The sequence below is a fragment of the Notamacropus eugenii genome, chromosome 6 (genome assembly GCF_028372415.1).
Source record: "Notamacropus eugenii isolate mMacEug1 chromosome 6, mMacEug1.pri_v2, whole genome shotgun sequence".
Lineage (NCBI taxonomy): Eukaryota > Metazoa > Chordata > Mammalia > Diprotodontia > Macropodidae > Notamacropus > Notamacropus eugenii.
This window is the reverse complement of record NC_092877.1, coordinates 386,304,925-386,327,906: the sequence shown is the minus strand read 5'-3', so window position 1 is coordinate 386,327,906 and position 22,982 is coordinate 386,304,925. Positions and strand designations below refer to the sequence as shown.

Here is a 22,982-nt window from a genome sequence, read left to right as displayed (position 1 = left end):
ATGTGTGGGCTGTCACCTCTGCAGCTGGAGGGTGGTTCTCTGGTCATTCCTGGGTCCTCCGGGCCAAGGGTGTGTGGCTGGCTCAGGGAGAGTGAAAGCCTGACATTGGTAGGGAGGCCTGGAGAGGGCCAGGGCTCTGAGCTCCAAGGCCCAGAAGTGTCAGAGCCCTGATTCTTGGAGGAGCAGCCAAGCTTTCTTGGAGGATGATCTGTAAGGTGATTTGCCAGGCAGAGAAAGTGCTCCATGGCTCCAATGAGGACAGGGGACTGTGGTCCCTAAGTCTCTGGGACTCTAGAGGCCTCATACCCTCTAAAGTCCAGTTCCTGCTGGGGCCAAGTGGGGCTCACTTTACATAAGGGAGTGTTCAGAGTGCCTCCAAGCAGCAATCCCCTGCCCTTTCTAAGAAAGAAAATGTTGCTATTGAGATATAAAAAAGGCCTTAGAATGGGTTCACAGGAGGAATATAATTCTGTGCTGCTGCCTGAATTGATTAGTTTGAGACTAATTGGTCTTTTTGGCAATACTCCTTTAAACATACTATAAATCATACAGTTATATGCTAGAATAGAAACTTTTTTTTGTATTTTCAACCATCACAACTAGAAAAAAATTCTCCTAAGACAAATTTATGCCATGTCCATATTCAGGGAGTTCCAAATTCACTCCCTCCCTGCCCTCCCTACTCCCTGAGATGGTAAACGATCTGATGCACGTTATACATGTCCAGTGCAGTAAAACATTCCACACTGAGTCATTTTGTGCAAGAAAACTCAAGCGAAAAAAAGGAAAGAAAGAAAGGAAGCTTCAGTCTGCATGCAGACACCATTAGTTCTTTCTCAGGAGATGAAGAATATTTCTCATCCTGAGTCCTTTGGGATTGTACTGGATCCTTGTATTGCTGAGAAGAGCTAAGTCATTCACAGTCCTTCACTGTACAATGTTCTCCTGGTTCTGCTCCCTTCACTCTGCATCAATTTCATAGAAGTCTTTCAAGGTTTTTCTGAAGCCGTCCTTGTCCTCATTTCTTGTGGCACAATAATATTCCATTAAAATTATGTACCACGATTTGTTTAGCCATTCTCCTGTTGATGGCCATCTCCCCAGTTTCCAGTTCTTGGCCACCACAGAAGGAGCTGCCATGAATATTATTGTATGTGTGGGTGCTTTTCCCTTTTTCTTAGTCTCTTTGGGATACAGACCTAAAAATGGTATTTCTGGGTTAAAGAACATGAACAATTTCATAGCCCTTTGGACATAGTTCCAAATTACTCTCCAGAACGGTTGGATTAATTCACAAGGCAGGTGCTTCATGAAGGAAGAGGCAGGTGGATGGGAGTAGCTTTGTTCTGCCTGGCCCTAGGGGAGTGAGCAAGGGGGCGAAGTTACAGAGAGGCAGATTTCGGCTGGAGATCAAGAAAAACTTCCTAGAGAGGAGAGCAGTCCCAAAGGGACACCCTTGGCTTCAGAAGGTAGTGAGTTCCCCATCCTTGGAAATCTTCAAGCAGAGACTGAAGGGTCCCTGGGTAGGACAATGCAGAGGGGATGTTTTGCTCAGGGATGAATGAGATGGACAAGGTACCTTTGGAGGCCTCTTCAACTCAGAGAATGCAGTGCTTGCATTCTATAGGGACAGTCTCCAGAAGTAAAATGGGGTTTGGGTATTTGCTGCAGGCCGCTGCTTCCAGGAGAGAACGAGGAGGAAACTCCGGGCTGGCATGTTTGTCCTCCTTGTGCCCCTGGGGGTGGGCACTAGCTGGCTCACCCTGGCTCCCCCAGCTCCAGCTGCCCCAGAATTCCGTGGAGCGCAGAGGAGGCTTCTGGGAAGCGTGCTGCAGGTACTGAGAATGCCAAAGGCCTGGCAGGGGGTTGGTTCCCCCCCCACTCCCCTGCCCCTCCATTCAGCTGCTGCAGAGATCTCCCCAAAGCTCAGGTCTAACCATGTCAGCCCTGCTGTATGAACTCCAGTGGTTCTGTTACTTCAAGGTCCCAGCACATTTTACTGTGTGGCTCTGGAAGCCCCAGATGGCCCAACTTCCTGCCACCTGTCTGGTTTTTTTTTACTGTTTGCCACCCTCCACAGACCCAATAATACAGCTATACTGGCTTCCTTGGTGCTCCCCCTGCCTTTGTACTGGCTGTGCCCCCTTCCTGGAAGTCCCTTTCCTCTCCTTTGCCTCCTGGCTGCCTGAGCTTCCTTCAGGATTCAACTCAAATCCCGCTTCCTGCAGGAGGTCTTTCTCAGTGCCTTCCCCTATGTATACCTTCCCCTTCCTAATTGTCTTCATTGGGTCTGGTTATATCTTCTCAGCACATAGTTGTTTGCATGTTAGCTCACCCTCCCACCAGATGTGAGCTTCTTACACATTGTTCCCCCCAGAATGAGCCCCTGACACGTCTCCCCAGCATGTGTTTGCTGAGATGGTTTGTCCCTTTTGGTTTGTTCCCCAGGAGAATCCAGAAGCCCTTGGCTACCTGCTGGGGGGGGTTGGCCTGATTGTCTCTTGGACTTCCCGGATCCCTTCATTCTCTAAAATAGTAAGTGAGGGCACCTCTGGGGCAGTGTCTTGGAGGCAGGTCCCTCCAGGGAGGCAGAATCTCTTCGGTCAGGGATGTGGAGGGTAGTGGCCCCTTCCCAGGAGCATTCAGCAGAAGTTGCTTCTGTGAGCCACCTGTCTGCCCTGGCCCTGAGGAACTACAGACCAGCCAGGGCACAGTCGTAGAGCTGATGGTTGGGGGGGGGGGGGGGGAATGGGCAGGGGGTCCTGTCTCATTCACAGCCAAAGAGCTGAGATGACAGAGCCCCCACGAATGAGGCAATGTGGGCTAATACAGTGTTCCAAACTGGGCTGGAGCAGCCCTGCAAGTGGCCTTGAGTAAGTCATTTAACCTCAGGTGAAGTTTGCACACACCACCTCACATCCACTCTGTGAGGCACTTCTTGGAGGTGTGATTCTCTCCATTTCATAGGTGAGGAAACTGGCCCAGACAGTGGTAAAGCAACTTGCTTAGGGTTACACAGCTAGCAAGGATCCAACGCAGGATTTGAGCCCCTGTCCTGGCTCCAAATCTGGTATCCCATCTCTTGTCGAGAGAGGTACTGTGTGCAGGTTGTTGTGTTCACCCCTTGTTTTTGAAGAAGACTGTGACATCAGGGAGATGACATGACTTGCACTGGGCTGTGCAAGGTCACTAGCCTCACTTTCTCCTCCTGAGCCATCTAGGTCCAGTGACCACATATTCATTAGGAGGACTGGAGATGGCCCAGGATGCAGTGGGAGACCTTGTGCAAAGCTCCTCATGGGAGCTTCAGGAGGCAGTCCTGGCTGGAGGCAGAGCACAGCCCAGCAGGAAGAGCTGGGGCATGGGGCCTGAATGGCTTTCCCTGTGCCCAGGGCTAGATTTCTGCAGCTAAATCCATGCTTGTTTTGGGTAGAGATCTGGCCTCCAATGGCCTGGCCTCCTTCATCTAGGTTTGGTCTGTCCTTTCAGGACCCTGACCCAACCTACTTGGCCCCTAGATGGGGCACAGGGAGTATGGAGCCGTCAGGGACCCCACAGGTCCTGTGGGGCCCAGGAGACTGAGGAGAGCAGAGAGAAGCTTGTTTCATTGGCAAGGACCAAAGCAGAGGGGTCTGCCAAGGAGGCGGATGTCTTCCTCCCCATTAGCTATGTCCTGAGCAGAGCAACCTGGCCTGACCCAACTTGCTTGTCTGGGACCAGTTCGAGTTCTTGGAGTCCAGGACAGGCTGAAATTAGGTGTCCACAAGTGGCCAGGCTGTACTAGGAGGCTGAGCTGGGCCAGGGCCACCACTATAATGCCTGTGACTTCTTGCCCTGTACAAACTAGTGGCAGCATCAGGTTCAAAGGGCCGTGCTGTCTTTGGGAGACCCCTCCTTTGGAACACTTACTGTCTGATGACAGGCCCAGGGCAGGGAGGGCTTTGTGGATGCCCAGGCCTATGGCCCCAGCATGAGTGAGTAGACCTTTGGATGTGAACTGCCTCACTGATGGGATGATGAGGGATTGGTGAACTCTGCAGTCATCAGGATCTAGTGGTTCAACGATGCTGGTGTGGAGTCCTGGCCAAAGACACTGAAAAATGCCGACCACACCCATGCTGGGCCACCCTGGCCAAATCACTTTCCACTCCCCCCAACGCAGCTCAGTTTTCTCCTCAGTAAAATGGGATGATTGATTGCATAGGCATCCCTTACAGGGAGGGTGTACAAAGAGCTTATGGCCCGTGGGTCACCTGGAGGGGGAGTGGCTACCATCCTCCCCTCCTTCCTCCTAGACTTCCTGCATTGTCCGAGCTGAGCCAACCTTTAGCTGCCCTGCCAGAGAGAGGGAAAACAGGACCAGGCCACCACCAGGTCATAGAAGAGAGGGCTCAGTGTCAGGTTTGAGGACTACAGTCAGCACCTCAGGAGGTGCTCAGACAGACAGGGCATCCAAGGTCTCGAGATAGAAAGGACACCCAATTTTACAGAAGAAGGAATTGAAGCTCCAAAGTGATTGGTCCTCCTAGCAGAGAGCCTCAGAGGCAGGATTTGAACCCACACCTTCTGATTCTAGAATACCCTGCTGCCTTGGGAGGATAAGCAATGCTTTTTATACATTCAAACATTTCAGGACTCCCACATGAGAGCATTTGTACCCTGAGAATCCATGTGGCCTAGGGGAAAGAGTGGAAAGCTTAGCAGCCAGGAGACGGGTTCCAGGGCTCGGGAGCTATGTGACTGGGAGCCACTGAGCCACTCTGGGCATCAGTTTTCTCTTCTGTAAAATGGGAGTGATAGGAACCCAAAGAGACTGCCCTGAAATGAGATAGTGAGTATAAGATGCCCCTTGAAGCGTCAGTGGGGACAGGGCAGCAGTGGGGAGCAGTGGCATTTGTTGGCTAAGGGCACGCCCAAGGGAAGGGGCTTTGGACTCAAGAAGCCTTTTAGATCCCACTTGCATTTGAAAATTCATGGCCCACACACCTGAGTATGCCACACACTAGCTCCCTCTGCAGATGGGATTTTGACTCATTGGCATGTCTGTGGAGCCTTGGGGACCTCTGGTCCAGAAAATTTGCCTTCATTTCCAGAGGAAACTCCAGCTCCCACAGTAGCTGCAGCTGGGCTGCTCCAGGAGGCCAGGGGGTGGCCAGGGCCTTCCCTTCAGTCCCCAGGCTTCCCAGAAGCTGGCCCTGCCCAGGGTGAGGAGGTCAGGTCAGGGAATCTTTTCCTATCCTTTTGTCAGAAGAGGCAGAGAAGCTGACCCCACGCCTCTGGCTGGCCAGAGGCTGCCAGCACCACTGTGTTGCAGCAATGCCTCCCAACCTTCCCCCCTTCCCACCTGCAACCCCTGCATACACACACACACACACACACACACACACACACACGCACGCACGCACACACTCCCTCTCCCACCCTCTCTGTCTCTGTCTCTCTCCCCCTTCCTCTCCCCCTCCCTCTCTCCTCCCTCGGCCTAGAGGGGACAGAAACAGAGGCCCCAGCCCTGCCCCCGCCTCCTAGCTGGCCACCAGGCATTTCTGGGCCTCACTGGTGGTCATGCTGTGCTTTGCTGCATCTGTGCCCTCATGTCCTCCGTGGGAGACCTGAATTGTTAAGACTCCAGTTTTCTCATCGGGTGAAGGGCTGGACCAAGGCTTCGAGGGCCTCCCAGACCTGGAGTGATAAGAATAGTGAGAATTTACCTAGCACGTTAAGGTTTGTAAAGCATGTTCCAGATCAGATCTCATCTTCTCCTCACAACAACCCTGTTATTATCCTCATTTACAGATGAGGAAACTGAGGCAAACAGAGTGAAGTGATTTGCTCAGGGTCACTCAGCTGTTAAGTGTCTGACGCCACATTTGAACTCAGGTCTTCCTGACCTGAAGTGCAATCCTCTGCATACTATGGTACCCCTTGCTGATGAGCCTATGAGTGGGGATAAGTGAGTCCATGAGCCTGTAGACCCCAGGTCTGGATGTTCAGAGAAGAAAAAGGAGCCTGGGAAAAGCAGGTGGAAAGGACATTGAGGACCCAGACAGGTGTTTGGGGTTTCCATCTTTTCCCAGGATGCTTGCTGCTTTGCCCATGGTATGTGCCCCAATTTAGGCATACCATGGAGTGGGGGGGACTGGGGTGTGGAGACAGAGACAGAGAAAGGAGAGGGAGAAAGAGACAAAGGTGGAAACAGAAAGGAGAGAGACAGAGAGACAGAGAGAGAGAGGAAAGACATCCAGGATAACTGAGGAAATACTGGGCAGGCTGAGGATTCTGATGGGTTGGCTGTTTATTTTTCTTATTCCCCCCCACAAAAAAACCTGGGCAGCACAAGAAGGAGCAGTCTCAATGATTTTTATCCCCAACTTCGAACTCTCCCACTCATAAAGACACTCATCCTGTGCCACACTTTGTGAGCAGACCAGGTACTGAGCCCATCCTCCCCAAGGATCTGTAATGAATCACCTGCCAGCTCCCGGGCATGCTGCACCTCACCTTCTTCTGTTTCCCCAGTACCAAGGGAAAGCCTTTCCGTGTCTCCACTTGTGGGCCAGAGGTTTCTCCGCCCTGGCTGGTTTCCTGTACACCTCTGCCATCGTGACTCATGATCAGCAACCGGAATACTTGGTCCGTGCTGTTCCCTGGTTCCTCATCTCCCTAGGGGCCTCCACACTTGACCTTTCTGTATCCTTTCCCTAGCTGAGCCCTCCTGGCCCATTCTTTGGCCTTGCCTTTTGTGCAGGGTAGAGATGTATCCCCACAGAGGTACCAGGGCTGGCATAGGTGCATGCCCTCCTTGGGGATCTGTGGGATTTATTCAAACAAACAAAGGATCCACCACAGTGGTCTGGACAGCTCCCTCCCATCTCTGCCCTTGGGTGGGGCAGGCTGGAAGCAGCAGTTCGGAGACATCCCTAGGTCATCCCCTGATCCTTCCGGGATGCCAAGAGTCAGTGATGCTACATTGCCCTCCCCGGCCTCACTCTGGGATCCTGAGAGCTAACAGAAAGGTCATTGTCTGCCAGCAGCGTCTGTCTGTGGTGCTGCCCAGGGATGCACGGAACACCTGGGGTTTGTGAGGATCGCCCAGGTGAGGTGTGCGTCAGGACTGAGTGAATCATCCCTTTTTCCATGGTAGAGGCATGTGGATGTGTCTCCCTCCCCCTCATCAGAGTCCCCTCTTTCAGCCCCATTGCTGGCTCTCTTCCTCTCTTCCATCCCTCCTTCCTCTCTGCATTCCCTCACTTTCTCCTTCTCTCCCCTCGTTATCTCTGCCTCTTCGTTTCCTCTCTTTGTATCTGTTTCTCTCTTCTCCATCTGTCTCTCCTGTTTTTCTGTCTCTCTCATCTCCTTTCTCTCTCTCTTTTCCCTCTTTTCTCCCTCTCCCTCTCCTGTTTTTGTTTTTCCTCTATCACTTTCTCCTCTTTATTTGTCTCTCCCTCCTTCCCCCACCTCTCTCCCTCTCCTTCTGTCTCCCTCTGTCTCTTTCTCCTACTTGTTTTTCTCCCCTTTCTTCCTCCCTCCCTCCCTCTCTTTCCTCCTTCACCACCCTCCCTTCTCCTTTCACATTTGCCATAAAAGTCAGGGGACAAAGATTTCCTCCTCCCTGTTCCCGCTGGGCCCTTGAGCTCACCTCTGACCTTGGGCAAACCTCGCAAAAGAAACATCTGAAGTTGAATAACTGAACTTTGTGGCCAGGGTGGATTCTTTACTTCCGAGTTTTATGGGAGTCTCTCTCTTGGGGAGCCATATGTCCTTAACTTCTGAAATCTCAGCTCATTTTCCTCTCTTGCGTGATGCAAAGCAAAATGAGGCGAGTGCTGGGATTTTCCATTGAGGCCACGGAGACCCCGGACACACAAGCCCTCCTGACATTCGCCGAAAGGGAAGAACCTGACAGACAGGAGGAGGCTGAGGAGGAAAAGGTCTCTTTCCTCACCTGGGGCCAGGCAGTGGTGGGGTATGGGGACGTCCTGTGTTGGTACCAGGCCTCCGACCCTGGCTGGGTGACCAGCACCAATCACTGCCCTCTCTGAGCCCCAGGGTCCCTTCAGGAGTAGATCGTGGCACTGTGAGCAGCTCACGGGGAGAGGGAAGTGCCTGAGACATCCCTGTTTGGTCACCACCCTATGTCACACTTGTCTCAGGTGCTAAGGTTTGCAAAGCACTTTACAGACAAGGAAACTGGGCCATATGGGATAGTATGGATTGGGCAGGCTGCAGTGCCCCTCCCCAAAGCCCACTATGGTTCATGGGACACCCAGAGGCCTGCCAGCTCTCACAGGGATCTGGGAGGAGGGGCTCCTGGTTCTATGTGAGCTTGTATCTGGCCTTTCCGCTTGTGAACAAGCATTCATAAGGCACTTTCTCCATGCCAGGTGGTGAATACAAAGAAAGGCCAAAACATTATCCCTCCCCTCAAGGAGGGTATGTTCACACAAACAGCCCTGCACCTGCAGGATGGATAAGTGGGAGGCGATCTGAAAGGAGAAAGCATGGGGGGTGGGGGGGAGGGTATCAGTGGGGAGGGACCAGGCAAGGCCTCCTGTAGAAGGTGAGGTCCGGATGGGAGGGAATGGGACATTCTGGGCATGGGGTGAGATGGACCATTGTGTGGAAGCCATAGCAAGAAGGCCAGTGAGGCCGGATGGTAGAGTGTGCAGAGGGGAGTCAAGTGAGAGAAGACTGAAAATGTAGGAGGGGGTCTCAGGTTGGGAAGGGATGGGCATTCAGATAGCACCTTCTGTGGACCTGCCCCAGGGCTAAGAACTTTACAACATTACCTCATTGTCACAACAACCCTGGGAAGAAGGTGCTGATATTATCCCCATTTTACAGTTGAGGAAACTGAGGCAAACAGATGAAGTGAGTTGTCACACAGCTAGTAAGTATCTCAGCCTGAATTTGAACTCAGATCTTCCTGCCTCCAGGCTCAGAGCTCTGTCCACTTTGCCACCTGGGCTTTCCAAGTCAAAGTGAGGGTTTTCTGCTTAGTCCTGGAGGTGAAGCCACAGGATTTTCTTGAGTAGGGAGTAGGTGATGTGGCCAGGCTTTGGCTGCCAAGTGGAAGCCATATTGGAGCAGGCAGAAGCTGGAGGCAGGCAGACCCACTGGTCTGGGAGGGCATCGAAATCCTCCAAGAGTGAGTGACAAGACCCGGAACCAGGCTGGACACTGCATGGGGCTGGGGGGGCGGTGTGCTGTGAAGGCTGGAAGAAGGGTCACTTGGCAACACTGGATGGTGGGCAGAGTGAGAGAGAGAAATGAAGGCTGGTGCCTGGCTTATGAGCTTGGGTGACTGGAAGATGGAGGCACTGTTCAGAAGAGGGGAAGCTTTTGGGAACAGATCCTGAACTCCATTTGGACCACACTGGGTTTGCTGGGCCTCTGGGACACTGGGTTAAAACATCCAAAAGCCAGCTGGTGAGAGGGAATTTAGGTCATTTGAGGGATGACAGTATCTTTGCTGAAGTCCCTAGTGCGAGGGCAGGGGTGAGGGGCAGTGAGTGAGGCCAGAAAGAAAAGGTCCTGGGTGGTTGATAATGGCTCCCAGGGTTTGGACTGGGGGGACGTTGAGATCTAGGTGAGGGAGAACTCAAAAAGGGAGAGATAGCTGAGGGATGGGGAAAGGGGAGAATCCAGAAGGGAGCCCCCATACACACTTAGTGAGTTGTGGGAAGGGAGCACAGGCTGCCATGTTGGTAGGAGAAAGCAGGGGCTCAAGGAGAAGATGAGAAAGGGCAGCATAGAAGGTTCATTATGGAGAACAAAGCAGAAGTGGGGGCAGCTCTGGGGTGGAGGTGTGGTGGGAAGGGAGCAGGGCTGAGGGGGGTGGAATCGAGGGAGCTGGGCTGCCTGGTCTGAGGACAGAAGAGCCAGGGGATGGAGGAAGGCGTTAAACTTGTTCTTTTTAATGCCCCAACTTAGCATTCTGTAGGAAGAAACCAGGGCAGCCAGGGGCACCGTAGAGTACAGAGTGTCAGGTCTGAAGTCACAAGACTCATCTTCCTGAGTTCGAATTAAGCCACAGACACTTCCTAGCTGTGTGACCCTGGGCAAGTCACTTCACCCTGTTTGCCTCAGTTTCCTCGTCTGTCTAATGAGCCAGAGAACACCCCAGTACCTCTGCGAGAAAACCTCAAATGGGTCATGAAGAGTCAGACACCACTGTAAAAAAAACAAAGCAAGGAATTAGGACTAGTCAAGGGGAAAAGTGATTGATCTCAGAAAAAATGGAAACATTTGTTGAAATTCTAAATTGAGTGGGCTTTCCAGCCCACCTCACTTTGTCTTCTTCCTTTTCCAGAACTCCAACTGGGTCCCACTGCACATGCTTCCCCACACCAAGTATCTGCAGAAGATGGCGGCCATTGGCCGTTACATGGAGCTGACCATCGAGCATGTACAGGAGGTAAGGGAGCAAAGAGACAAGTGCTGCTGCCAGTGGGAGGACCTGGGGAAGGGATTGGGGAGGGGAGGGAAGCTGGTCCTAAGGATGGATGCAAGGAGTGACTTGTAGAAAGAGTTCCCACTTGGGGGAGGGGACAGTTGGGGTGGGCTGAAGACAGAGGTTGCAGGAGTCAAGGAGGTTGAGGAGCAGGGAGAGTGGTGGGTCAAAAGTTTTTTTTTTTTTTTTTATTTTTTTATTTTTTTTATTTTTTTATTTTTTTAATGTTTAACAATCACTGCCATACAATTGCGATTTTATCCCTCCCCACCCACCCCCCACTACCTCCCTCCCTCCCCACGACTGCATACAATTCTGTATAGATTCTACATATACTTTCCTATTGAGTATATTTTCACTATAGTCATGCTGTGTAGTCAGACTAAGATAAATGAAAGAATCCGTATAACAAATCAGAACATGATACACAAACAGATACACATACACAAACATGATCTGCTACATTATGTGAGTGACTTCCATATTTCTCTCTCTGAGTGTGGAAGGTATTTTGCCTTGAGGTCCACCATTGGGATTTTTTTTTTTTTCAGAAGTTCTTGTGTTATTACAAAAATCTAAGTCTACCAGAAAAAACTCTCACACACTGTGGTTGTTGCTGTGCATAAAGTTCTCCTGGTTCTGCTCCTTTCACTCAGCATCAGGTCATATAAGTCCTTCCAGGCCTCTCTGAAGTCTTCTTGTTCATCATTTCTTATGGCACAATAGTACTCCATTACATTCATATACCATAATTTATTCAGCCATTCCCCAATTGATGGACATCCCCCTGACTTCCAGTTTTTGGCAACTACATAGAGTGCTGCTATAAATATTTTTGTACATGTGGGACCCTTTCCCATTTTTATGATCTCTTGGGGATATAGTCCTAGTAGCGATATTGCTGGGTCAAAGGGTATGCACATTTTTGTAGCCCTTTGGGCATAGTTCCAAATTGCTCTCCAGAATGGTTGGATGCGCTCACAGCTCCACCAACAATGAATTAGTGTTCCAACTCTCCCACATCCTCTCCAGCATTTATCATTTTCTTGTTCTGTCATGTTTGCCAATCTTATAGGTGTGATGTGGTACCTCAGAGTTGTTTTGATTTGCATCTCTCTAACCAATAGTGATTTAGAGCATTTTTTCATATGATTATAGATAGCTTTAATTTCTTCCTCTGAAAATTGCCTGTTCATATCCTTTGACCATTTATCAATTGGGGAATGACTTGTATGATTATACATTTGGGTCAGTTCTCTATATATTCTAGAAATGAGGCCTTTATCCCCGAGCTTAGCTGTAAAAATTTTTTCCCAATTTACTACATCCCTCCGGATTTTGGTTGCATTGGGTTTGGTTGTGCAAAAACTTCTCAGTTTAATGTAATCAAAGTTATCCATTTTGCATTTCATAATGCATTCTATCTCTCCTTTAGTAAAGAATTCTTCCCTTCTCCATAGATCTGATAAATACACTATTCCTTGCTTCTCCAGTTTATTCATGGTATCAATCTTTATACCTAAATCATGTACCCATTTGGACTTTATTCTTGTGTACGGTGTCAGGTATGGGTCTATGCCTAATTTCCGCCACACTGTTATCCAGTTTTCCCAGCAATTTTTATCAAACAATGAGTTCTTATCCCAGAAGCTGGGGTCCTTGGGTTTATCAAACAGAAGGTTGCTATATTCCTTGCCTACTGCATCTTGAGTGCCAAGTCTATTCCACTTGTCTACCTCTCTGTTTCTTAGCCAATACCAAGTGGTTTTGATAATTGCTGCTTTATAGTACAGTTTAAGGTCTGGTAGCGCTAGGCCACCTTCCCAGGCATTTCTTTTCATTAGTCCCTTTGATATTCTGGACCTTTTGTTTTTCCAAATGAATTTTGATATTATTTTATCCAGCTCTAGAAAGTAATTGTCTGATAGTTTAATTGGTATGGCACTAAATAAGTATATTAATTTGGGTAGAATTGTCATTTTTATTATATTAGCACGGCCTACCCATGAGCAACTAATGTTTTTCCACTTACTTAAATCTGACTTTATTTGTGCAAAAAGTGTCTTGTAATTGTGTTCATATAATCCCTGGGTTTGTTTTGGCAGGTAGACTCCTAAGTATTTTATACTGTCTACCCTAACTTTAAATGGGATTTCTCTTTCTATCTCTTGCTGTTGAACTTTGTTGCTAATATATAGGAATGCAGAAGATTTGTGTGGGTTTATTTTGTACCCTGCAACTTTGCCAAAGTTGTTTATTAATTCAAGTAATTTTTTACTTGAATCTCTGGGATTCTCTAGGTAAATCATCATATCATCTGCAAAGAGTGATAACTTAGTTTCTTCTTTGGCTATTCTAATTCCTTGAATATCTTTATCTTGTCTAATTGCTACAGCTAACATTTCTAGTACCATATTGAATAATAGTGGTGATAATGGACAACCTTGTTTCACCCCTGATCTTATTGGGAATGCATCTAGCTTATCCCCATTGCATATAATGCTTGCTGAAGGTTTTAGATAGATACTGCTTATTATTTTATGGAAAGTTCCCTTTATTCCTACGTTCTCCAATGTTTTTAGTAGGAATGGATGTTGTATTTTGTCAAAAGCTTTTTCTGCATCTATTGAGATAATCATGTGGTTTTTGTTAGCTTTGTTGTTGATGTGATCGATAATGCTAATAGTTTTCCTAATATTGAACCAGCCCTGTAGTCCTGGTATGAATCCTACCTGATCATAATGTATTAATCTCGTGATAAGATGCTGTATTCGTTTTGCTAAATCTTATTTAAAATTTTTGCATCTATATTCATTAGGGAAATTGGTCTATAATTTTCTTTCTCTGTTTTGTCTCTTCCTGGTTTGGGTATCAAAACCATATTTGTATCATAGAAAGAATTTGGGAGGACTCCTTCTTCCCCAATTTTCAAGAATAGTGTATGTAGTATTGGAATTAACTGTTCTTTAAATGTTTGATAGAATTCACTTGTGAATCCATCTGGCCCTGGAGATTTTTTCCTAGGGAGTTCATTGATGGCTTGTTCAATTTCTTTTTCTGAGATGGGGTTGTTTAAGTATTCAACTTCCTCTTCTGTTAATCTGGGCAATTTGTATTTTTTAAAATATTCATCCATCTCATTTAGATTGTCGAATTTGTGGGCATAAAGTTGGGCAAAGTAGTTTCTAATTATTGTTTTAATTTCCTCCTCATTGGAGGTGAGTTCACCCCTTTCATTTTTAATGTTAGTAATTTGGTTTTCTTCTTTCTTTTTTTGATCAGATTAACCAAAGGTTTATCAATTTTATTAGTTTTTTCATAAAACCAACTATTGGTTTTATTTATTAATTCAATAGTTTTCTTTATTTCAATTTTATTAATCTCTCCTTTGGTTTTCAGTATTTCTAATTTGGTATTTACTTGGGGATTTTCAATTTGTTCTTTTTCTAGCTTTTTCAACTGCAAGCCTAAGTCATTGATCTCCTCTTTCTCTATTTTATTTATGTAAGCATTCAGAGATATAAAACTTCCCCTAATAACTGCTTTTGCAGTGTCCCATAAGTTTTGGTATGTTGTCTCACTATTGTCATTCTCTTGAATGAAGTTGTTGATTGTTTCTATGATTTCTTCTTTAACCCAATCCTTCTTTAGAATTAGATTATTTAGTTTCCAATTGATTTTTGGTTTCTCTTTCCATGGCCTTTTATTACATGTAATTTTTAATGCATTACGATCTGAAAAGGATGCATTGATTATCTCTACCTTTCTGCACTGGATTGTGAGATTTTTATGTCCTAGTACATGGTCAATTTTTGTAAATGTTCCATGTACCGCTGAGAAAAAGGTATATTCCTTTCTATTCCCATTTAATTTTCTCCAAAGATCTATCATATCTACCTTATCCAGAGTTTTATTTACCTCCTTAACCTCTTTCTTGTTTATTTTGAGGTTGGATTTATCTAGTTCAGAGAGGGGGAGGTTGAGGTCCCCCACTAGTATAGTTTTGCTATCAATTTCTTCCTTCAACTCCCCCAACCTCTCCTCTAAGAATCTGGATGCTATACCACTTGGAGCATACATGTTTAGTAATGATATTGCTTCATTGTCTATGGTGCCTTTTAGTAGGATATAGTTTCCATCCTTATCCCTTTTGATTAGATCTATTTCTGCTTTTGCTTTGTCTGAGATTAGGATTGCTACTCCTGCCTTTCTTACATGAGCTGAGGCACAATATATTCTGCTCCATCTTTTGACCTTTATCCTATGTGTATCCCCCCGTTTCAGATGTGTTTCTTGTAAGCAGCATGTTGTTGGATTATGGCTTTTAATCCATTCTGCTATCCATCTCCGTTTTATGGGAGAGTTCATCCCATTCACATTCACAGTTATGATTACAATCTGTGTATTTCCCTCCACCCTCTTTCCCACCATTTGTGCTTTTAACTCTCCCGTCTCCCTTCCCCTCCTCAATAGTATTCACTTTTCTCCCCCTCCTCCTGCAGCCTTCCCCTCCTTCTTTTAGCCCCCCTCCCTTTTAGTCCCCTTTACTCTTATTGCTTCTTTCCTCCCTTTTAGCCACCCTCCCCTTTCTTCCCCCTTCCCCTCCTACTACCTATAGAACTAGTTAGGATTATCTGCTTAAGATTATTGTTCCCTCCTTTGAACAAATCAGATGAGAGTACCTCTCAAACAATGCTCATCTCCCTCCCCTCCTTCCCTCTACTATAGTTTTGTACTTCTTCCTGTGATATAATTTGCCGTTTTCTGCTTCCCCCTTTCCACACCTCCTATTACATTCCCTTCTCATACTTAAATCATATTTTTGACATGACATCATTTACTTTATGCCCGTTCCCTCTACATATATCCCTTTCATCATAATAGCTGCACAGTTCTCAAGATTAACAGGTATCATCTTCCCTTACAGGGAGGTAAACAGATTGCCCTAATTGAGTTGCAAGTTTTTGTTTTTGTTTTTTCCCCTCTGTTTACCTTTTTATGATTCTCTGGAGACCTGCATTTGAAGATCAAATTGTCTATTGAGTTCTGGTGTTTTGGTCAGGAAGCTCTGGAAATCCCTTATTTCGTTGAATGACTTTCTCCTTGCCTGAAATGTTATGCTGAACTTTGCTGGGTAGTTGATCCTTGGTTGGAGTCCCAACTCCTTTGCCTTACGGAATATTGGGTTCCAATTCTTTCGATCTTTTAATGTAGAAGCTGCAAGGTCCTGTGTGATCCTGACTGTGTGACCTTGATATTTAAATTGTTTCTTTCTGGCTGCTTGTAGTATTTTCTCCTTCACTTGATAGCTCTGGAATTTGGCAACTATTATTTCTTGGGGTTTTGAGTTTGGGATCCCTGTCCAGTGGGGAACGGTGGATTCTTTCGATGACTATTTTGCCCTCTGAGTCTAGTACTTCTGGGCAGTTTTCCTTGATGATTTCCTGGAAGATATTGTCCAGACTCTTTTCTTCATCATGGGTTTCTGGCAGGCCAATAATTCTTAGATTTTCTCTCCTGGATCTATTTTCCAGGTCAGTTGTTTTTCCAATTAAATATTTTAGATTTTCTTCTATCTTTTCATTCTTTAGATTTTGTTTGACTGATTCTTGTTGCCTCATTGAGTCATTAGTTTCTACTTGCCCAATTCTAATCTTGATCGTATTGTTTTCTTCAGTTAGCTTTCGCATCTCCTTTTCCATCTGGCCAATTTTTCCCTTTAAGGAGCTATTTTCTCCATTTAATTTTTGTACTTCTTTTTCCATTCGACCAATTTTCCCAGTTAGGTTTTGGGTTTCCTTTTCCATCTGATCCATTTTCCCTATTAGGTTTTGGGTTTCCTTTTCCGTTTGATTAACTCTTCCTTTTAGGGAGTTATTCTCTCCAGTTAATTTTTGAACTTCCTTTTCCATTTCTTCAATTTTCTTTTTCAGATTGATGTTCTCATCAGTGAATTCTTTTTTTATAGTTTTAAAATCATTGGCCAGTTTTTCTTTTATATCCTTCTTCAGACGTTCCAGGTAATCTAGTTGTGCTTGCGAGAAATTCATAGTCCCATCTGAGGTTTCAGATGGAAGTAGAGTCTCAGCTCTGACCTCTTTGGTGTTTGTGTTTTGGTCCTTATCCCCACAGAAAGATTCTATGGTTTTTTCACTTTTCGTCTGCTTTTTCAGATTCATGATGTTGGCTGAGTGTTGTAGCTTTTGGTTCTTTCAGTCAGAAGGTACAGATCTTTAAGTTGAGCTGATGTGTGTCTGGGCTAAAAGCAGGCTTTTGTTTTTTGTTTCCCCGATCAACCCTGGGGTTAGCTTGTTAGGTATGTGGGAGGGGTGGTCTGTCCTCAGGATATCTCCTCAGCTGACTTGAGGCAAAGGCAAGGTCAGGGGATGGTGATCCCAGCTTCCCTATTGTCTTCCCTTTCCCCTGGAGGGCTGGGGCACGCCTAGAGGCTAATGCGTGTTCCCGCCCCTCCTGGGGCTTGTCTCCCGGGCTGAGGCTTGCTTGGGTCTCAGTGCGAATTTTTCTCTGCCCTGGGTCGTCTGTCCCTCCAGATCGCCTCCACCACGGTAGGAAGAATCCCCCTTTGCCACCTCTCCAGCCTCTGGTGTTATGAGACCACCCGCCCCCTTCTGCTGCTCCCACTGATCCGGGATCAATCTGGGGAAGAATTTTATGGTTCCCTCACGGTCATCAGGGGGGAGGGGAGAGCACTTACTGATCACTCCGGCATCCCAGCTTCTGGATGTTCAAGTAGTGACCCACTGAAGTCCCGTCTTTAGGCTGAAGATTTCAAAGGCTGTTGCGCTGATATCGTTGGCTCGGCCTGGCTTATCTCCTGCTCCGCTGGTCTCGCCCGCCACTCTCGGGCCCCTCGGTTCGCCTCCGCCCTGCCGCGCCGACCGCGCTGCCCTGTGCGCCGGGGTCTTACCCCCGCGGAACAGATCCCTCCCGTGGACCTTCCAGTCCATCCTGGGATCCGAATCTGTCAAAGTCCGTCTCCCACTGGATTCTACACCTCCAAAGTCTTGTGGTGGGTCAAAAGTAAAGAACAGAATAGGAGAGAATAGAATAAAAGAGAAGACAGAGATGGAAATAATCTCAGAGGAGCAAAAGTGACTAGGAGGCCTTTAAGATAGCAATGGATGATAAGGTCTACACATGGTGAAACAAACTGGAAAGGAGGCAGAGGGAAGGTCTGGAAGTGGCTGGGGTTGGGGCTCTTCCCCCTCATTCTTCTGAGTCTGTGTCTCAGGGTCGGGGAGAAGGGCAGCCAGCCTTGGGGAAGAGGCCAGAAGCAGGGAGAACTTCTCAAGAAGCCAATTTTCAATGAACTCTAGAGAATGAAGATGGGAGAGGGAGAGGCTTTGGATAAAGGGGAGTTTGTTAGCAATACAAAGTTCCAGAGATAGTCAGTCAATGAGCATTCAGCTCTAAAGTGTTTCAGGAACTATGCCAAGCACTGGGATACAAAGAAAATCTCCTGGTTTGACGAGATAACTTGCCAAAAGGATAAAGTTGGGATACAGTGGAGACCATCTCAGGGTTCAGCACCAGCATCAAGGGGGTTGGGAAAAGCTTCCTGTACAAGGTGGGATTTTAGCTGAGATTCTTGGGAAGCAAGGACAAAAAAAGAAGAGGAAGAAGAGAGCTCCAGGCCTAGGGCACAGCCAGTGGAAATACCTGGAGTCTGGAGATGTTCAGGAAGATCACTTTTACAGCAGAGTGGAGGATGGACTGGAGGAGGGGGAGACTGAGGTACCCCTACCCCCAGTAGCTACCTCCATAGTCCTGGCAGGAGGCAATGAACGCATGCACCAGGGGGGTGGCAGAATCAGGAGAGGAGGGGCCTTGACAACAGCTTGGATGTCGGGGTTCGATGAGAGAGTAAGGAGTCAAGAATGATTCTTGGGCTGAGAGCCAAGGTGATCAGGAGAATGGTGGCCCTGTAAACATAATGGGGAAGTGAGGAAGAAGAGATTTTAGGACAACGGTGCCAAGTTCAGATTTGGCTGTGTTGAATTTAAGATGTCTGTAGGACATCCATCTGAGGGGTCCACCAGGCACCTCAGAGAGTTGGAGATACAAGACTGACTATGAGAGAGTGGGATAAGTAGGGCTGAGAATTCTCATCACAGACTGAATCCATGGGAGCAAGTAACAGAGAAGAGGACCGGATCTCTGGTTGAGGGCTGAGTTGACTGTGGATGGGAGGGGAGCCCCCAGCTGCCCCCAGATACCCTGGGGAGCATTGGGCACATTAGGGCAGTTTGTCCTGGGAGAGGAGTTGACCCCAGGAGGTGATCTTGGCAGCCAGAGCCTCCCCAGGTCAGTCACGTGTTAATCATGTGCAAGAGGGTGGGCATGAAGAAGTGTCCCTGCCATGTGGCACCTGGGGCAGAGCCTGATCTGGCACCTGCTGGTTCTGGCTCTGATGCCTAAACCTACTGACCTTGTTTCCCCATCTGAGAATTTTCCTATGATGGATGTTGGTTTTGGAAGGGCTCAGCCCCAGGGACCCTGAAGCAAGATCCATCCCTGGCAATGGATGTGTCCTTGTTCATCCCTCAGGGACTGTCCAAGGTGCCAGGCCTAGGGCAGCCAGTCACCTAAAGGCTGGTCTCACCTGAGGCTTCTTCCCGATCTGAGGGCAAGACTGAGCAGACCACAACATACAGGGACATTAAATACTCTGAACACCCAAGATGTTATAGGAAAAGAATTGTCCTTTCTTTTTTGAGATGAGGGGGAGGGTAGTGTAGTGTCACAGTCCGTGAGAACATTGATCTCAGTTGGCATGGAGGCAGATGGTGGCCCAGTGGAGAGTGTGCTGGACCTGGAGTCACAAAGACCTGAGTTCAAATCTAGCTTCAGACGCTTAGTAGCTGCATGACCCTGGGCAAGTCACTTAACTCCTGTCTGCTTCAGTTTCCTCAGCTGTTAAAGGAGGATAATAATAGTGTGTGTTTCCATCCTTCATTGCTGAACAAGACCATGCCATCAGAGAAATAACAACATGACTGGCACTTGACTTTGTTTTGAGTGAGGGAGGGCTGTGCAGGTCACCAGCCTCACTTCTCCTCCAGAGCCGTCTGAATCCAGTGACCAGATACTCATCAGGATGACTGGAGATGATCCAGGATGAGGCAATTGGGGTTAAGTGACTGGCCCAAGGTCACACAGCTAGTGAGTGTCAAGCGTCTGAGGTGAGATTTGAACTCAGGTCCTCCTGACTCCCGCACTGGTGCTCTATCCACCGCACCACCTAGTTGCCCCTAATAATAAAAGCACCTATCTCCCAGAGAATCAAGTGAGATAACATCTGTAAAGCACTTAGTGCTTTGTAATAAATGCTGCTTTTCTTTCCACCTTCCTTCCTCATTAGAAGGTAAGCTTCTCGAGAGCAGGAACAGGGCTTTGACTTTTGTATCTTTGGCACCCAGCCCAGTGCCTGGCACACAGTAGGGGATTAATAAATGCTTATCCACCTTGAGCAGTCCCCTAACCTCTCCAGGCCTCACTTTCTTCGCCTGAAAAATGAGGGGGCTAACCCAAAGTTCAGGTTGTGTGGTTCAGTCTGTTGGTACCAGTCATTCATATGGGAGTCCCCACCTGGGGGCAGATCTGCTCACGATAGGGAATCCATGCAGAGAATGCTAATCAAGGCCCAGATGTGCATGGAGGTGGGGTGGGCTTGCCAAAACCCCCAGGGGGAGGCTCCCCACCTGTGGAGGTGCCCGAGACAGCGTTGAGTATCAGAAGCAGAGTCAGAAGGGCCCTCGAAGGTCATAGGCTCCAAGCCCTCAGCTTACAAATGGGGAAACTGAGGCCTCCAGTGCTTATGGTCACAGAGTGTCTCAGGTAAGATTTCTGGATCATCATGGCAGAGACAGGCCTCATTTTACAGGGATGGGAACTGAGGACACCCAGAGGGGGAGTGGTTTGCTCCTGGAGATGCAGCTTTTCAATGTCTGAGGCAGATTTTACGAATGAAAGGTGCCTTCAGAGTCCACTGAAGTCAACTCCTCTCCCTTTCCAGAGAAGGAAATAGGCCCATGGGGAAAATATCCTGACAAAAAGGGGCTGAGCCCAGAGATGTGCTGGTGGGGAGGAGGTCTCCTCATGCCTAGCCTGGGTTCTGGCCCAGTCTGGAAGACCCCTGTGGGGTGTGCAGCAGCCTGGGTGACCTTGAAGGTGGCTCCAAAGGATCAGGAGAGTGGCTGCAGGGAGGAGGGCTGGTAGCCAAGCCCGTAAAGCCTGGGAATCACTGGCGCCTGGCCTCCCTACCTCTCTCCCTCTCTCACTCGGCTTAGGTTTCCCAGTCAGCATTGTGCCCTGGGGCGGCTGGGCTCATCTTTCAGGTGCCTCGTGCTCCTGTGAGAGCTGGCTTGGCATGGGCTCCTTCCTGCTGCCCTCAGCTGCCTTGTCACATGAGCTACCTGGGGACAAAGTGGGGTGGGAGGGAAGGAGGAGGATGGGGGAGAGGAGGGGAGGGGGAGAGGAGGAGGAGGAGGAAGAGGGAGGAGAAAGGGGAGGGAGAGGGAATACAGCATAGTGAAGAGGGCTGGGGGATACACAGAACCTGAGTTCAAATCCTGGCCCTGCTAATTATCAGTTTTTGGATTCTAGGCCTCAGTTTCCCCCTTTGTAGAATGAGGAGGTTGAGGCCATTCCAGCTCATTCTTTGAGTCCCCACCATGACTGTTCTCCCTCAGATCCCTCATGAGACACTGGGGAGAGCTGGCCCACTCTGCCTTTCCAGTCCTCTCCACACTTCCCATGTCCATGCTTTGTCCAGGTAGGCTGCAGCACCACGAGGTTACCAGGGGACAGCCAGATAGGCACCAGGGACTCGTTTCTCCAAGCCCCTCCCTCGTTACTGGAGCCCCCTGCCTACCCCCCCATCCAGGTGATCCATGCCAAGGTGTCTTCCACCAGCTCCTCGGAGGCGTCTTCCATCAGCTCTGAGCTGGAGGTAGGCCAGTGCCCAACCTGGGGTTGGGGGGGATGTTCTTTGGCTCCTGCCCTTGGTCATTGGTGACTCCCAGCTCCCTCAGAGCTTCTTAGACCCTTAGGTCCTCCCAGGGGAGAAGACCAGCTCCATCTCAAGGTCAGGCCCTGCCAGTGAGAACAGGAGCCAAAAGGGTGCCATGCACATCTTGGTGCTGGAGGCATGGGGACCCCTGAGGACAGTGACTGCTTTGGGTAGCCTGTTTCATGGGATGTATGCACAAGTGAGTAGTGGGGAGGGAGAGTGTGGAGGACTGGTGCCACTCCTTGGCATTCCGGAAGGGGAGCACCACAGAAAAGAGCCCAAGAGGTCCTAGGGTGACCAGGTGGCCCCAGGCCTGACCTCAGGCCCTCTTTTGCTGGGTCGCCACTGCTCCCCGGGGCCCTTCCAGAAGGCTGAGATGGGTCAAGCATGCCCGCTGGCCTCGGTCCCCAGGGGAAGCCTCACCCTACTGTCCAGCCAGTGCTGGACTGGTCAGTCCTGTGAGCCTTGTGCTGGCAGGGCAGAGCCTGGCGCTTGGTTCCTGCTGGGGCCAGTGAGTTTAGCTAAATCAGCTAGCATCAAGCCTGAAGCTGCTCATCCCTGGGAGCAGGCCCCCTGGGATTGTGGCAGGCTCAGCAGAAATCCAGCCCCACCCCCCTTAGATGGGAGTCAGAAGTCTCCTGTCCTCATGATCCCCTGTGTTAGGGGTCAGGGCTGACTTTCTGCTGACCATGGTGAAAACAGCAGCTGGGCTGGGGGCCAAAATTGGCCACTGTCACTGTCAAGGGGTGGGGCTCCTCCTTTTCCTCTGGGGTCTGAGGCAGCACTTTTCCAGAAGTCTCTGGCGTGGTTGACCCCGTCTATGCAGCTGAGGCTGGGGGCAATTGCCCCCTCAGGGGAGGGGGTGGGGGCCAGTCCCCCACCACAGGCTTGGATGATGCGACAGATAGGGTCTATGGGTTTCCAAGTCACAATCGAGTTCTGTCAGGACCATGGACAAAGTCAGGTCCAAGAGTCATGCTTAGCCCGAGAGTTCAGCATCCTTGGCTGGGAGGGACTTTCAAGGCTACCTCGCAGACTTCATTTTGTGGATGAGGAAAGGGCTTCCAAAGATGGTCGAGGGAGGGGCCACTCTGAAACATGTCCACAGAAGGCTGGTGATACTCAGGAGATTGGGGGAGGGGTGATAAATTGAGGGAAAGTCAACCAATAAGCACTGATTAAGCACCTTCTGTGTACCAGACATTGAGATAGGAGCTGGAAATACAAGGACAAAAAAATGAAACGATCCCTCCTGGAAAGGGCTGATGTTCTAAAGCTGAATGTTCTCATTCAGTCCTCATCTTATCATGACTTTAGACAAATGACCCAACCTCTCTGGGCGCATGTCCTCATCTGCAAGATGCAGAGATCTCATGGTGCAGGGCTGCTGGGCCCAGCATGCTCTGGGGGCTCATTCATTAGTGGGAGGCCTTCCCACACCACTGGGGAAGAGTTCGGGGGCTCGGCTTCCCTGTCATTGGGCCCAGCCTTCCCCAATGG

The 22,982-nt window shown here is 48.7% G+C and overlaps 1 protein-coding gene across 5 annotated transcripts in view; it reads left to right on the top strand.

Annotated features, from left to right (window-relative positions):
• Nucleotides 1–22,982, top strand: part of TMEM44 (transmembrane protein 44) — a 36,316-nt gene that overhangs the window by 7,616 nt on the left and 5,718 nt on the right. For 2 of the 5 annotated variants that reach the window (XM_072618904.1, XM_072618903.1), the window contains exons 4-9: nucleotides 1,672–1,835; nucleotides 2,449–2,535; nucleotides 6,517–6,687; nucleotides 7,779–7,928; nucleotides 10,310–10,414; nucleotides 21,246–21,422. In XM_072618904.1, coding sequence (XP_072475005.1) covers nucleotides 1,672–1,835; nucleotides 2,449–2,535; nucleotides 6,517–6,687; nucleotides 7,779–7,928; nucleotides 10,310–10,414; nucleotides 21,246–21,422 — 854 coding nt within the window. The remainder of the gene's footprint in view (nucleotides 1–1,671; nucleotides 1,836–2,448; nucleotides 2,536–6,516; nucleotides 6,688–7,778; nucleotides 7,929–10,309; nucleotides 10,415–21,245; nucleotides 21,423–22,982) is intronic. The other 3 variants (XM_072618907.1, XM_072618906.1, XM_072618908.1) reach the window with 2 other exon arrangements.